At 50.3% G+C, this 15,232-nt stretch overlaps 1 protein-coding gene across 2 annotated transcripts in view; it reads left to right on the top strand.

The window, feature by feature from the left end:
- SETD2 (SET domain containing 2, histone lysine methyltransferase) overlaps positions 1–15,232 on the top strand; it is a 73,269-nt gene that overhangs the window by 48,069 nt on the left and 9,968 nt on the right. For both annotated transcript variants that reach the window (XM_087732257.1, XM_087732248.1), the window contains exons 13-17: positions 6,693–6,741; positions 7,124–7,298; positions 10,643–11,318; positions 12,316–12,450; positions 13,046–13,185. In XM_087732257.1, coding sequence (XP_087588383.1) covers positions 6,693–6,741; positions 7,124–7,298; positions 10,643–11,318; positions 12,316–12,450; positions 13,046–13,185 — 1,175 coding nt within the window. The remainder of the gene's footprint in view (positions 1–6,692; positions 6,742–7,123; positions 7,299–10,642; positions 11,319–12,315; positions 12,451–13,045; positions 13,186–15,232) is intronic.

Raw genomic sequence — 15,232 nt, 5'->3', positions numbered from 1 at the left:
GAGACAACGCGGTCTGCAGGTCATCTTGGCTTTGAGCGTGTAAGCCCTGCCAAACGCTCTGAGCTCCAGAGGGCTGCAGGTGGCTTTCCAGCTCTATGTCCAGGCATGGGGCTCATCCCCTCAGCCCCAGGAGAAACGTGCCAGATCCCTGGTTGGGTGACAGAGGTTTTCAAGTGTGGGTGTGCGGCTGGGTTGGCGTAGAAGAGCGGTCACCCCTTTGCCTGCTTTGCTTGCATTGGCATGAACACAAGACGAGCCTCAACCCCATTGTACTGTTGTTTCCCTACACCCATCATTGGTGTCCGTCGGTCTTCTCCAGTTTAGTCCCATTAAATCAGAAATAAATGGCAGCTAAGGAACAGATATCTGGAGAGCTTGGTTAAGTGGGCTCTTCCTTTCCTACTGCTGCATCCTTTGAGTCTTGAGACCGCTCTGCAGCTCTCGTGCCTCTCCCAAGCCAAGGATGGTTTGTGGCTGCAGCTGGACAGCCTCAATCCCGGGGTGGTTTTTCTTCTTTTCTTTTCTTTGTAACAGACTTGTATCACTTTTCTTTCTGTGTTTAATTTTCTGTGCAACTCATTAAAAATTGTTCTGGAAGATAGAGAGCCATTTGGACTCTGTTAGCGGCGGTTGCATTGATTTAGCAGTTAGGCACGCTCAGAGCCGGCAGCTTCCGTTTCCAAAAATAAAATAGGTTTTTCTTCGGAGTTCCCCCGGCTTGCGTCTGGTTTGACCACCATCTGGTTTTCATGGAGCAATTTTGACATATTCCTCCGTTTGTTGCTGGTTCAAAGGCTCGGCTGCCTCCATCTTCACCAGACCGATGCTGGCGGCTCTGCAGCCCGTTGGGTAGATGCGTAGCTGCTCTCCAGCAGGACGTAGCTCGCTCCCCGCTTCACAATTATCTTGTATTTTGAGCCGCCTGGACCTTCGTTAGGGCAATCCGGTTTGATGGGACGGATCCTGCCATGGGTTCACCCGTATTCCCCCTGCAGTGCCTCCTGTCCCTGTGGTCACAGCCGCGTCTTTCAGAGAAAGGTGCTTTCTCCTCCCTAGGGAGGGCAGATGCTTTCTTGCCCCTTGCATGTTCAACCATCTTTGACGTCAAAGCTTAGACTCAATTATCTCTGTTGAGTCAAAATCGCTGTATTTCTTAGCTTCAGCAGCTGCGCTTTCAAAGTCATGGTGAACCTAAAGCAACGCATGGCAGGAGCGGGCAGTGCCGTGTTTGCCAAGTCCACTTACTCAAGGTGGCCCCTGGCTTCCTTCTCTTCCCGTTGACCCTTTTTTCCAGTAATTTCCCATTGCCCGTCCTGCTATTTAATGGGACAAATCTTTTTAGGAGCTGGGCAGGCTGGTCTGGCTTAGCTCTTCCCTCCGCTTGCCTGCGGCGTTGTCCTTTAGCTGTCCTGGCTGGTTCATCCATCATCTCATGGCTTGGTGGCTCCTCATCACACCTTCTCTCCTGCTGATGGCAACACCGCTCGGGCCAGATGTGGGGTGATTTTTTGGAACGTGCTGCTCTGCGGTGTGTCTGAGAAAGAGCTTTTTGGGGGGGTGAAGCAGGAGAAAGGAAATAAAGAGCAAACCTGTTGCTGGTGGGTGCTTTTGGGTCTGCAGAAGCTGCCCTCGTGGTCTGCTCCTTCCTGCACGAGGCAGTAAGAGGCAAAATCATCCCTGCCGCTGGATGGCGAGTAAATAGCATTATATAGGCTTTATTATCCCAGCCGGCTCCTTCTGCGTCCCTCCCCACCCCAGACGGTGAGCTGCTGCCTTGGGGCTTTGCATTGAGTTAACAACATGCTAGATTTGGGGTCTTTTGATCCATAGCAAACGTGTAAATAAATAAGAACAATTAAAAAAGGGGGTATTTACAGACCCTTAATGCCTCTCATCACGGCACATGTGAGAGCATTTGCAGACGCTTTGAACTGCATGTGTTTGCTGCGTTGTGTTCACGCTCCACGGAAAAGCAAAATAGGTATTTTAAAAAAAAAAAAAATCTTGGCCAAAATCACTTTTTTTTTTTTTTTTAACCTTCAGCAGCACTTTTGAAGTGGTTTTGTCTTGTGAACAGACCACAACAGGGTTTCTTATACTCTCATTTATTTCACCAAAGGAAAATATATTTTCTTAGCCCACGGGGCACATGGGTATTTTTTTCCTAACGCAATAAAAGTGGGATTCTCAAACCTGGGCTCTCTCATTAAATCCAGTGCTGGAGGTGGACTCGTTGCTAACGAGTGATGCAATCTGCTGCAACCGGGCAGCCCAGCGGAGACGGCGGTCGATTAATTTGCAACCAGCTCTATTTTATTCAGAAAAGGAAGATTATATAAGGTTGAGAGTCATGTCGAGCTAAAGCTTCGCATTTCTGAGCGCAGGGGAGCTTTAAATACCCAACTAGAAGCAGCCTTCACTGCCCTAATAAGAGTGTTATGCATCTTTTTCTCCTCTCTGCCTCATCTGTGCCCTAAATTAAAGGATATTTTAGTGTTCAAGGGCAGGTGCCCGGTGTTTTCCCCCCGAGGCGTCAAGGTGTGATGGGTGCATGCGGCATCGCATCGTGTACGAAGCATTAACGGCCTTCAGAGGCTCTCGTGGCCGGGGAGTGGGGACGTGGGGAGGTGGCTTCACCGAGGTGTTGGCTTTGCTCCGTCTCTGGTCCTCGGAAATCACAAATCCTGCCCTGGGAAAGCCGGGATCTCAGCACACTCCACCAGAACAGCTTCTCTGTATAGCGCTGAGTATATCTTTTATGAATTAATCGCTTTTTTGGGGGATTGCAGCTGCAGCCACCGTCAGGGATGGCCTGGATTTTCTCTGTCCGATTTGGTTTCTTTGGTGTTATGACCATACCGGTCATATTCAGCCAGAAAATAGCTGGTTCATCACATTCTGCTTCAAATAACTGGGTGTTCTTGTGAACTACTCTATTACTTCAGGAAGGGAACAGAGCAAGGGCTTGCTACGAGCTGGTATTAAAAGAAAACAAGCTTTTTTCCCAAGCTCCCAGAATTTGGACAGTCATTAATGCTGTAAAATGTCTCTATATAGGATCATTGGCATCACTAATATGATAAAGTTTCATTTATGCTTTGAGCGTCAGAACATTTCAATTAAAAATACAATCGAAAACCCGGTGGCACTAATAAAACTCATTTCGTAATCTGTAGTGATACACAGTTATTTAACAGGACATCAAAATACGTGTTGCCGCATAAGCCGGTGGCGTTTAACGAGGATGCTGTGCTCAGCGGCGGCAGGCCCAGCCCCAGCGTCTGCAAGGCCAGGACCCTCGGGAAGTTATAATTTTCATTCCCAGCTCCTGTCCCTTTTTGTTAAGTTAATGGGACGCTACTGATGAGTTATTCCTGCTGATGTGGGTTTTGGGGTCTAGCAAGACGTAGCGTGCCGTCCATGTATATACGAGCAACGGTTTCTGGCTCAAATAACTTGAAGTTGCGAAGAAATACCTGTCGCCTTAGCAAAATGCGTTAGCAAAACGCACTCTTCTGCGCTTGCTTTCTTTGAGGCTCCTCTTCTCCTCTTTCTCCCCGCGGTGCCGTCTCTGCCTGGAGCTGCAAACAAGGCACGGAGCAAGTGGCGTAACCCCAGGGCTGCCGGTCGGTCAGAAAAGCAATACATCGTTAAAAGTGCTGTAACACCTCTTATGATTTCCAGTTGCAAAGCAGCACCTTTTCTTCAGCAGTGACCGCGTTGTCCTGCTTTTGCCCGGGAGGCCGGTGTGGGTGACAAGTTGGTGGCATCTGGGGACCGAGCGTGGGGGGGGGCAAGGGGCTGCGTGGGTGCAGCTGAGAGGTCGTTACTGCAAATAATAACGATGGAAAGGAAACACGGCGGGGGTTTAATGCAATACGCGTAAAGATCAGCCGGGATAATGAAAGGGGGTGATCGGAGGATGCCCTAAAGACCCTTGCAAGGCCAACAGAACCTGGTTAAAAAAGCAGCTGCGTGACGTAAGCCCCGCAGGTCAGCAGAAAACGGCTCCGGTTTGCTCTGCCAGCAGACTTGGGGCTACGCGAGGTGCTGCTCAGGCTTCTGAACCGTGACCTGCCTTGAAATGCGGGCAGAAGAAACCTGGGTTGGTTTGAAATGCATGACTTCGTACCAGGAGTCGTGCTAGCATTCGGATATTAGAAAGTCAAAATGGCTGCAAGGGATGAGTAACAGCCTGAGTGTGTTTGACGGGGGATTCCCTCCGTGCTGCGGGTGGGATGAGGCACGAAGAGGACCAAAATTGGGTGGGAGCTTGGTGGCACAGCAAGGGCTGGGCTTGGGGGTCTTGGAGACGCAGAGGTGCGTTGGGTGCGCATCGTAACCCGCTTCGCTTCGAGCCCTCGGTGCCCACCCGGCGTTAAGGCGGTGGCTGCGGGCCCAGCCCTGCTGCGAGTCCTCCTCCCTGCCCTGGTCCCTGCGGATCTGCTGCCCCGTGGTCAAGGTGGGGTTCTCCAGGTTGGCATGGCTTAGGTTGAGCGGGATGGGCACAGACAGCGTGCCTGGGCTCCAGACGGAAAAGGGTTGGGAAAGGGGAGCGCTGGCAATGCTTCTGTGTCCTGTCCCTCTGCTCTGGACTCTCCTGACCTGGTTTTCCTGCTCCTGCCTCTTTTGATCCATAGCAAACGTGTAAATAAATAAGAACCATTAGAAAAAGGCGTATTTGCAGACTCCTAATGCCTCTCATCACTGGAAGAGGTCACGGCACACGTGGTAGCGTATTTGCAGGTACTTCAAATTGCACGTGTTTGCTGTGTTGTGTTTGGGCTCCATGGAAAAGCAAAAATATTTTAAAAAAATGAAATACTGGGCCAAAATCACTTTTTTTTAAACCTTCAGCACCACTTTCAAAGTGGTTTTGTCTTGTGAACAGACCACAACAGGATTTCTTATACTTTCATTTATTTCACCAAAGGAAGATGTATTTTCTTAGCCCGAAACATGGGGCTAAGAATGTATTTTTTCTTTTATGTATATATATATAATATAAATATATTTTTGTTAGCTGAAACCTGGATATAAAAAGCCACTGGGTGCAGGGGGGCTGCTTAATGCATGGGAAAGGTGAGTTTCTTTGGTAGTTGCAGGTTATCTGGGACGTGGCGCTTCTTCCAAGGGCTGTCCCCGTGCCTGAGGCTCAGCCGGCTGATACGGCTTGATTTGCAACAGAATCATAGAAGGGTTTTGGGTGGGAAGGGACCTTCCAAGGCCACCCAGTCCCACCCCTGCCATGGGCAGGGACATCTTCAACCAGATCAGGTTGCTCAGAGCCCCGTCCAGCCTGGCCTTGAATGTTTCCAGGGATGGGGAATCTCCCACCTCTCTGGGCAACCTGGGCCAGTGTCTCACCACCCTCAGCATAAACAATTTCTACCTTATCTCTAGTCTGAATCTTCCCTCTTTTAGTTTAAAACCATTCCCCCTTGTCCTATCACAACAGGCCCTGCTAAAAGGTCTATAGATGTCCCCATCTTTCTTATAAGCCCCCTGCAAGGCCGCAATAAGGTCTCCCCGCAGCCTTCTCTTCTCCAGGCTGGACAACCCCACCTCTCTCAGCCTTTCTCCATAGCAGAGGTGCGTCATCCCCCTGATCATCTCTGTGGCCTCCTCTGGCCCCGCTCCAACAGCTCCGTGTCCTTCCCGTGCTGAGGACCCCAGAGCTGGATAAGAATCAGGGTGCGGAGCTGGCTGCCGTAGGAGAAAGGGTGGTGGGCGCTGGTAGCTGATCTCAGCAGCCTTCAACAGGTGCTTGGTCGAAGGGGTTTACTCGGACCTGGGAGATGGCCTCCTCCTCGTTTCCCTTGGGATGCTCCGATGTCAAATGTCGGGTCTGGGGAGCATCATGGGAAACATGGTGGACCCTGTCCCCGATGGGGCTGGAGGGTGCTGGGAGAAGCCCAGGGATGGTCCATGGGAGCCTATGAGAAGGGTGAGCAAATGATGGCTACCAGCACGGTCTCTATTTCGCCAACATGGTGAAACTGCGGCTGTCATAGAATTGTGGAATATCTCAAGTTGGAAGGGACCCATAAGGACGATCAAGTCCAACTCCCTGCTCCTTGCAGGGCTACCTAAAACTGCCTTGAAGACCGGGACGGGTACAACGGGAGGTCTTCAGGCTGGTGGTAGACAGGCACATCACTGCGGTGTCGTTAGAGGACAGGTCAGATGCCCATGTTCAGCTCTGCCAGGGCAGGAATCGGTGGCCTTAGACACCCTGACAAACCGAGACCTAGGCTGTGGTCACTGTGGGAACACCAGGGCTGACAAAAAAAGAGGTAGAAAAGCCCCATTTTGCACCTGGAGGGTAGCTTGTTTCATTGCAAAGATGGTTTTTTCTTGCTAATTCCAGCAGAGCTGCAAGTTCGGGTGCTCGTAGCACGTGGGTGGGATGGCCAGCTTAGATCCTGCAGCGCTGCCTGGAGCGCTCGGCCCCAAAAGCCACCTAAACTCATCAAACACGAAATGCTGATCAGAGGCAATATATAGAAAGCACCGCAATAATTTGCCTAAACCTAGAACTTTGCTTTAGAAGACCCTTTTTTTTTCATTTGTTTTAAAATTATGATTGAATTGTTATTAGTGCCGTGTTATGATCCCTGCAGCCCCGTAGATATTTGGGTTGTTCGTGTGAGTAGCTGAAACTCTGACCCTGCTTGTGGCTTGCTTTGCAGGAGGTGTACCGCATCCCGAAGAAGAGTCAAGCAGAAAAGGAGAACAGTGGTATGTACTCATGTTTTCCCATGTATTCCTCCACTCCTATGAAACCACTTAATTTTCCCAGTCTGGGCCATCAAGAGATGTTCTGCCTTCATAGCTCGGCGTTCCTACTCCTTGAAAACAGCTCCTGTAAATAGGGAAGATAATCTAAGCAGTGGGAGATGGGAAATGTAGCCCTGAGGCTGATACGGGGCAACCTATAACTTGTTTGAATGAAGACTCTGTTGATCAAGGAGTTGGACTCGATGATCCTTGTGGGTCCCTTCCAACTCGGGATGTTCTATGATTCTATGATTAATAGAAGCTACTGAAACTGCAGGAGGGGAGAGCTGGAAATACACGGAATTATAAAAATTCTCTCCCTTTTACCTGTTTTCCCCACCAGCTGACCGTGGGACAGCTGGCCACAGGGATCAGACTCCTACTCCGAAGAACCCCATCCTGAGCAGAGAGCGGGATCCCGAGAGGCAGAGCCAGAGTAAAGAGAAGAAGAGACGGAGAGACTCGCTGTCCCCTCCATCCTCGGCGTACGAGCGAGGAACGAAGAGGCCGGAGGACAGGCAAGTTGTCTGGCAGCGATGGTGGCAGGGCTGAGGGTCTTGCCGCTGGGCTGGGAGCATCGGATCTGTGGTAGTCCTGGGTAAAAATGCTGGCAAAAACGGTCCTGGTGGTCTTTCAAAAACACCCAGGGATGGGGAAGGAAATTTTCTCCTGGAGGAATCCCATGTACGTGGTGAGATGCGTTCCCTGGCCAGAGTTGGGTGGCTCCTTGGTGTTAGGTGGCCTCTCCTCTCGGATAACCCACACCTTCATCTTCAGATAGCCAACACCTGCATCTTCAGGCACGTTTTGGGAATTAGATGGGTGACGAGGGGGAAGCTGTATCCAGCTCTCACACATAAATTCGGGATGTAGCCCTCTTAATGCAAAGAGGTCTTCTGAGTCCTTCAAAACCCATTCCCTTCTTCTCCTCCACCTACCCCCAGTGCGCTTGGGGATTATTCGAAACTTAAACTGCGAGCGTGCCTGTACAAGCACTAGCAGTACCCTAGCCAAACAGGATTCCTAACGGAAAACGGCTTCCTTGACCAAATGAACATCCCCCAAAAGCATTGAGCACAAGGAAAGCGGTCCGGGTAGGTACGACCCCACCGAGCTGGTGCCGTGTCTCCTGCCTTCCCCGGGAATGGTGGCATCACGCTGCCGTGGCTGCAAAGGTGTCTCTTCAGTTTTAAAGACCTTGCGGTGGTTTTACTTTGTGTTTCTTTTTTGCGGGCGCTCCGTTGCCCGATGGATTCCCACCTACCCCGCGTACTTTTTGCAAGTGAAGGATACAAGGGGGTGTGGGGACTTCAAATTTACTTACGTCTTATTAAAAAAAAGGATTTTTCAGCACAGATTGTCTAGGGAAACAAAGCATGAAGTCTATAAGCTCCAGTGAAAGTATAAAATACTTTAAATTACGGTGTGCACAGATGCTGAAGATCAAGTAGAAGATAAAAGCAACCCGTTTGTGTTGCGGTAGCACGAGTTGTGCCCGTCCACGTGAAATATTTCTGCTGACCAGGTCTGGTGGGATGGATGTTTAGGAGTAAAGATAAGGGCTAGATAACTGAAATGTAGATGTCTTTTGTCTTGATGAGTTGGCCAGTTCAAGGAACAAGCAGAAAGAGAAAATATTTTTAATTATTAGCCGTTCTCCCAGATTTTAAGTGAGAATCCGATCAGCGCAATGACCCTGGCAGCCACCCAAAGCTGCTCTTTCCTTTTCCTATAGACTCAGACCATGGCTTTTAGAGAGCCCGAGCCTGTGCCGGCTCCCGGCGTCATTCCCAAGCGTCCCCCGAGTGTGCGGCCGGGCACAGCCAAACCCTGCCGGCGGCCGGAGGAGCAAGAGAGGTGAAGGTGATGGCGGGGCTGGTCCAAGGCAGCGCACGAATCAGCGGCTGCTTGGTACCAGATGCTCGTTTTCCTCCCTTGAAAGTTGCGTCTTAATTAAGAGAAGGAAAATATTACACGTCTTGTATTTCAGGGAGACTTCAGATCATGTTAAAGGCAGTAAGAATACCAAGGAATTTCCTTTCAAGAAGTCAGTTTTCTGTTGCCCCTCTTAAATAGGATCTAAAGCCACTTAGTAATTAGGGAACAATTGGTGGTGAGTCAGCCAGACGAGGAAATTTTTGTCCTCGTAGTGAGCTCTGCTGGGAAAGTTTAAACCATCTGGATAAAAAAATAAGACGTAAATCTATAATACTGTAATTAGCCATTTGGAGGATGGAAACATCACCGAGGTCTGGGGGTGGAAGTGGAGCTGAGTAATGGCGGTGTGTCAAGAGATATGAAGGAGGATGGAAAAAATAATGTATTTTTTGTGTTATTTTAAACAGAACAAACTCTTTTGCAGACGAGGAGTCTCCTGCTCTGGCTCTTCCCTCCTGCGGCCGGCATCCTTGTCGGTGAGCGGCGCTCGCTGGGAGAAGGACCGGGGTGCTGGCATCCTTCTTTGGGGATGCTCTCCCCGCTCTGACTTTCCCCCTTTGTTATATGAAAGATTTCATAGGATTTCATAAGATTTCATAAGATTTAATACGACAAATAAAATAGGTGGAGAGAGGAGCAGAGTAAATACAAGAGCATCGCTGGCTTGCTCTGCGCTAAACCCTCCCTTTTCTTCTGCCCATCCGTTCACGCCGGCTGCCTCTCGTGTAAACTCTCCAGGCAGTGCTAGGAAAGACTTTAATTATTGAAATTGGACTCTTCACGTCAATACGGTTCACATTAACAGATCCTTGCAGCTACTCTGGGAATGCGAGGAAACATCTTAAGTGTATCTGTTGGTAGCAATGTGCTTTTGATATGTAAATGGAACGCATGAACTTAAAGTGAGTATATAGAGAATATACTGGATGCTTTGTAGAATCCATTACATTAGGGCTGCAAAGCATTTTTGCTTGTAATCCCTGTTTTACCACACTCGTAACTTCTCAAAATATCCACCTTTGATCTCAAATTTTCCATGGTTGAGGTCTGATCAAAGTCCTTAGGCTTTCCCCCCCCCCGCCCCCCCCTTCTTTAACTCCTTGGAAAAATCCCTCCAGCTGCTCTGCGTCTTGGGATGAAAATTCTTATTCGTAAAAAAGAATTAAAAAAATCCATCCACGCTTTATTATTTTTTAAGCTGAATCTGTGGTCTGGTGAATAGCGTAACTCTAAACAGAAACGTGCTGTTTGTAATTCCCTTGTTCTTCGTCATGTCGGCAAACGTGCGGTGTCTGCAGCTCTGCCAACGTGGGGGGGTCCTTAGCCAAGAAAGATGGGGTGCTCTCCCCATCACTGAGCTGCCCGGGTCTTCGGGGCTGAAGATGCTGTGGTGTGAGCTGCGCCTTCTGTTTGGAGAGCCTCTTCCAAAACCCTTCTTCCTTGGTCCTGCTTTGGGAAACGGTGGCAGAGGGTCTCCAGCACGGGTACCCAGCCTGTTCGGGGGGCCCCTGCTTATTCCACCCTCTCCTCCGGTTCCCTGTGGCCCTGGAGACGTTGCCTCCCCTCTCCGGGTATCTCGGTGCTGCCTAGCAGGTCCTCCAGGCTACTTCTGCTGCATCTTTGCATCTCCCTTAGCTTCAGCACCAAACTGAAGCTGATAAATCCAGTGGGACTTAGCTCAATCTCTGCCCTGGCTCCTCGCTCGTGGATGAGCAGGACCAGTTGGGTGTTCCTCCTCTCTCTGAGTTGCCACGGTTGGTCAAGCAGCTGAAAACAAATGAATGTTTTTAGGAATTGGTGCTGCTGTTGGGCATTTGGGCTCGCCCGGGTCTGCCACCGTTTGTGGTGGCTCTTTTGCTGCTGGAGCCCTAGACCTGCAGGTTTCTGAGGTCTCACAAAGCCTTTTCTTTTCTTTCTCTCCCAGGTATGACACACCAGCGTCTTCGAAGAAGAAAGTCCGGCTTAAGGATCGCAACAAGCTGTCCACAGAGGAGCGCAGGAAGCTGTTCGAGCAAGAGGTCGCCCAGCGGGAAGCCCAGAAACAGCAACAGCAACTGCAAAACCTGGGGATGACGTCCCCCCTGCCCTACGACTCCATGGGCTACGGCACGCCCCACCACAGCTTTATCGGCTACCCGCCTGGCTACCCCATGCAAGCCTACGTAGACCCCAGCAACCCCAACGCTGGCAAGGTGCTGCTGCCCACGCCCACCATGGATTCAATGTGCTCGCCGGCGGCGTACGAGCACCCGCAGACTTTGGTCGGGCACACGGTAGAACCAACCCTCACTACGCCTCAGCCGGTACCAGTAGTCCAACATGTAGCAACGACGATGGAGGTTACAACTCCGCAGTATGTAGCACAAAGCGACACCGTGGTCCATCAAGAACCCAACGTGGCCGTCCTGCCCGTGGCCGCGCCGGGACCGGTGCAGAGCCAGAGCTATGGAGTCTGGGATTCCAGCCAGCAGACTGTAGCTGTACAACAGCAGTACTCGCCAGCCCAGTCCCAACCAGCCATATATTACCAAGGACAGACCTGTCAGACCGTTTACGGTGTGACATCCCCCTACTCACAGACGACCCCACCGATTGTACAGGTAATTTCCATTTCAGACACAGCGTGGCACGAAGTGCCCACAAAACGAAGGGTACCAGCCTGGTACGCTTCCGTTGCTCGCTCTTTGCTAGTGTTCTTAATATGAGAGCATCCTACTTTGCTCTAATACGAAGCTGCAGTAGCACTTCTCAGACAACTTCCCATCCAAGAGTCGGAGAAAAGCACATTTAGGCAGGGTGTTTTCCATGTGCAATCGCCATTTATCGTAGTTGTTGGGGCCAAGCAGGAGTTTACAGCTTGCAGAGATGTTTTTTAACCTGTTTATAAAAGTTACGTTGTTTTTTTGATTGTTGATTCTGGTGAACGGATATTTCTGGGTAAGAGCTTCCACTGTCACTGACCAAGTAAGCAGTAAAACATGGGACGTGGTTTAGAGGTGAACCAGGCAGTTAGGTTAACAGGTTGGACTCGATGACCTCAGAGGTCCTTTCCAACCTTAATGATTCTATGATTCAATGAAAACCTGGAGGCGTGAGCTCGCCTTCTGTTGACTTTTGGAAGCAGGGTCTGGAGCTACCAGCTCTTGTATGACTTCAACCAAGCAAAAAACCCAACAGATCCACCTTCTTTATCTGTTTTCTCTGAATTACACGTCCCTTTCCATCAGGCTCGGCCTTGAGCTCCAAATGACCATGCTGAAGTGCTGTCTTCTTCTACTTTGTCTTCGTTAACAAGGGTGTGGGCATTCAGCATCTTGCCAGTGCCTAGTTCTTCCTAAAAGCAAGACGTAGGCGATTGTACAACTCCTGGGATAGCAAATAGGCCAATTGTATCTGAAGAACATTTGGTTGAACCCCACCTCGGTCACTGGTTATTGCTGTTTGGTTTGGATGTTACTTTCCCCTGGTCCTCGAGGACTATTATCCTCTTCTTGCCTCCACTATTTGATTCCCAGTAAGGAAAGCTGTACTGTGTCCTCCAGTAAAGGGTTTTTTGGCAAAGCAAGCTGACTTGTGATTCCCCATGCTCCATTTCAGAGTTACGCCCAGCCAGGTCTCCAGTACATCCAGGGCCAGCAGATTTACACAGCTCATCCACAGGGAGTCATCGTGCAGCCACCGACAGCAGTAACTACGATCGTCGCAGCCGGGCAGCCTCAGCCCATCCAGCAGGTAGGGCTTGGTGGGTCAGAAGGGATGGGGAGCGTTCGTCTCCAGCTGCTTTGGGTTTGCGTGATTCCCTGTGGCTTCTGGATGCTGTGAAAGCGGTGGTGGGACCAGCCAGAGGAGTTTCCCATGTGGCAGCGTGCTGGCACCCCTCGGGGTGCTCCTCTCCAGGCTGAGTGCGGGCATCAGACACATTTTTGGGGGTTTTGAGCCCAGATCCTGTTGTGTTGAGGCTTTCTCCCAGCACATCCGAGAAGGCTGTGTATGGGTGGGCACCTGCGAGCTCCACGACCTGCTTTTGCCGCTGAAGCCCCTCCATCAGAAATGGTGGTTTTGGCAGCCATCACGGAGGATTTAAGAGCACCGGTGGCAAAGTGGCTGCATTATAAGCTCAAGGTGTGGTCGAGTGGGTGCTTGGGGTATTTGATGAAGAACTAGGGAAAGACATTGTCCTCATCACTTCTTGGGCCAATGCTAATGTTGTTTTTAAGTTTTCCCTTCAACAAAGTCTTTGTCATGGGGGAAAGAGCTGTCGGGGCTGCTCTGACCGCTGTCACGACCACTCATGTCGTTCCCTTCACCCCTTTTGTGCTATTTTCAGCCAGAGCTTGTGGTGACCAACAACCTCCTGGACTTGCCTCCACCATCCCCTCCAAAACCCAAAACGATTGTCCTCCCACCCAACTGGAAAACAGCCCGAGATCCAGAGGGGAAGATTTACTACTACCACGTGGTAACGAGGTGAGCACGATAACGAGGTGAGCGCGATAATGAAGTGAGCGTGATAATGAGGTGAGCGTGATGGCTGCTTCGGGGTTGGAGATTGATAGCTCAGGCGAAGGAATTGGGTGGAAGAGAAATGGATGTTCAGCACCATCTTTCTCCTCAGTATCTCGGTCAAGTTGGATTTAGTTGTTTTGACATCATCTTTGGTTCCCATCACTCTGCCGGAACGCGCCGTGCCGCATATGGTGCCAAAAATGGCAGCAGAATTAACAGGTAGAGACCTTGTCTGCCCCTCGTGCTCTGAAACGCCCGTGCGGCTCTGGCAGCGGTGCCGGGCAAATAACCCCGGGCTGCGGAGGCTTTGACGCGCGTGCAAGCGTTGCGGTGGGCGCGCCATGGGAACAGGAGGTCTTTGGTGGCTCGGGGATCAGCCGTGATGCATGGCGTGCGGCATCGAAGGGTTGGTTTTCTCACCCTCGTTTTTTCCATCTTCAAGCCTCCCGTCTGTTCTGGAGCAACAAATAATTTCCCAGTGTTTTCCTCACACCTTTGCGATCAGTTTTGGAAGGTACCAGGTTTTTGGATCAATACCTATGAAATCATCTAAAATGAGTATCATGAATTTTAGACATTTTTTAATTTCAAACTCCATATGAGGTCTGTATGTGGATCCACCTCTCTAAAGAGTTAAGCCTGAGTATTTTCTTACATGTCCTGACTGTCTTGATGTCAGTTATTGTTACTTGCGCACATTTCTCTGCATCGATCGATCTTTTCAGTCTCAATTTCAATGTTTGGACTCCTTCTGGCTACCGTACGCATCAAGAGTTGCACCGACAGCAGAGCAGCAGACCTTCAAACCCCAGGAAGAAAAAGAAAACAGTCGAGCGGGAATTTGTGATTTGTGCCGTGGTTTGGAAGCCTTGCAATGAGATGGGGAGACCCAACTGAGCCTTCCCCCTTGGCAAGGAACGTCTCCTCCGTGCATCTTCTGCAGCTAGACGAGAAGCCACTAATTTATTATAATTAATCTTGTACTTTTTCGAGGAGCACATGCTGGAACATTTCTTTCACTCCTCCTTTTAACTGTGTATCTTCCGACAGGATGAGGCCAGTAGAGGAAAGGAAATCTTATTTCTTGATACGCTTTCTTTTTAATTTTTTCTCCCTTTTTTTTCTTTTTGAATATTGCATTTTACGTAGCAATCAACTCAATAGCAGTCTGAGGCCAGGGATAGCCAGCAGCATCTGGAGAATGAAGTGGCACGATGGAGCACATGGGGGCTGGTTGAAACAAGGCTTTCGCCTTTCCCCCAGCATTTCCTGAAAAGTAAAAAGCCTTGAAGTGGGACAGGGTTTCTGATACAGGTCAGAAACCTCGAGAAACTCAAACCAGCGACTCCTTTTGATGCAGGCTTTCAGGTTTGGTTTTTTTATTGCAGTGAAGAGTGCACGTCCTGGCTTCACACAGAGTTTAGAGACGGAAAATAGTTGCTGCGTTAGGTCACCTCCGGACCTGACGTGGGCTGCTGGAGATCTGGCCTTTGCATCCCTCTCGTTTAGTCTGTTTGTGAGTCCTCTCACCTGACGGAGAGTCCCTAGTCCTGCAAAGACAGCCGTCTGTCCTGTTGGCCCCCATTTCTCCTGGTTGTGTTCCTCCCCCAGTCTGTGGTTTTCTTCCCCAGCACCATCCTGTATCTGCTCTCGGATGCGGACGGCTGTCCAGACCAGTTCTCCCCGTCCTTCCCCAGTTTGAGCGTGGTGGGGCCTTTCCCCACTCGTTGGCAGGCTCTGATGGCTTCTTCCATCTCAGTTGAGATGCTTCTGCCGAAATGGCGTTTCCCACATGCGGTGAGCCCAGGAGACCTCTAGCCCTGCGTTTAGCCTCTTCCAGCGTAAGGATGAGCTTTGTGTCATCTGTCCATCCATCCTTTCAAGCTCCTGCTCGTTCCCATGGCCTTTCTCAAGATCTTTGGTCTGTGGCCTTTCTGCCATGAGATACCGGTGGCTGAACACTTGGCTCAAGGTGCCAAGGGCTGGCCCTTGCTCTGGGGGAAGGAGC

The sequence above is a fragment of the Nipponia nippon genome, unplaced genomic scaffold (assembly GCF_047370975.1).
Source record: "Nipponia nippon isolate SJK-2023a ecotype South Korea unplaced genomic scaffold, ASM4737097v1 scaffold_1, whole genome shotgun sequence".
NCBI classification, from domain to species: Eukaryota; Metazoa; Chordata; class Aves; order Pelecaniformes; family Threskiornithidae; genus Nipponia; species Nipponia nippon.
The sequence above is the reverse complement of the archived record's forward strand: the minus strand, read 5'-3'. Positions and strand labels throughout refer to the sequence as shown.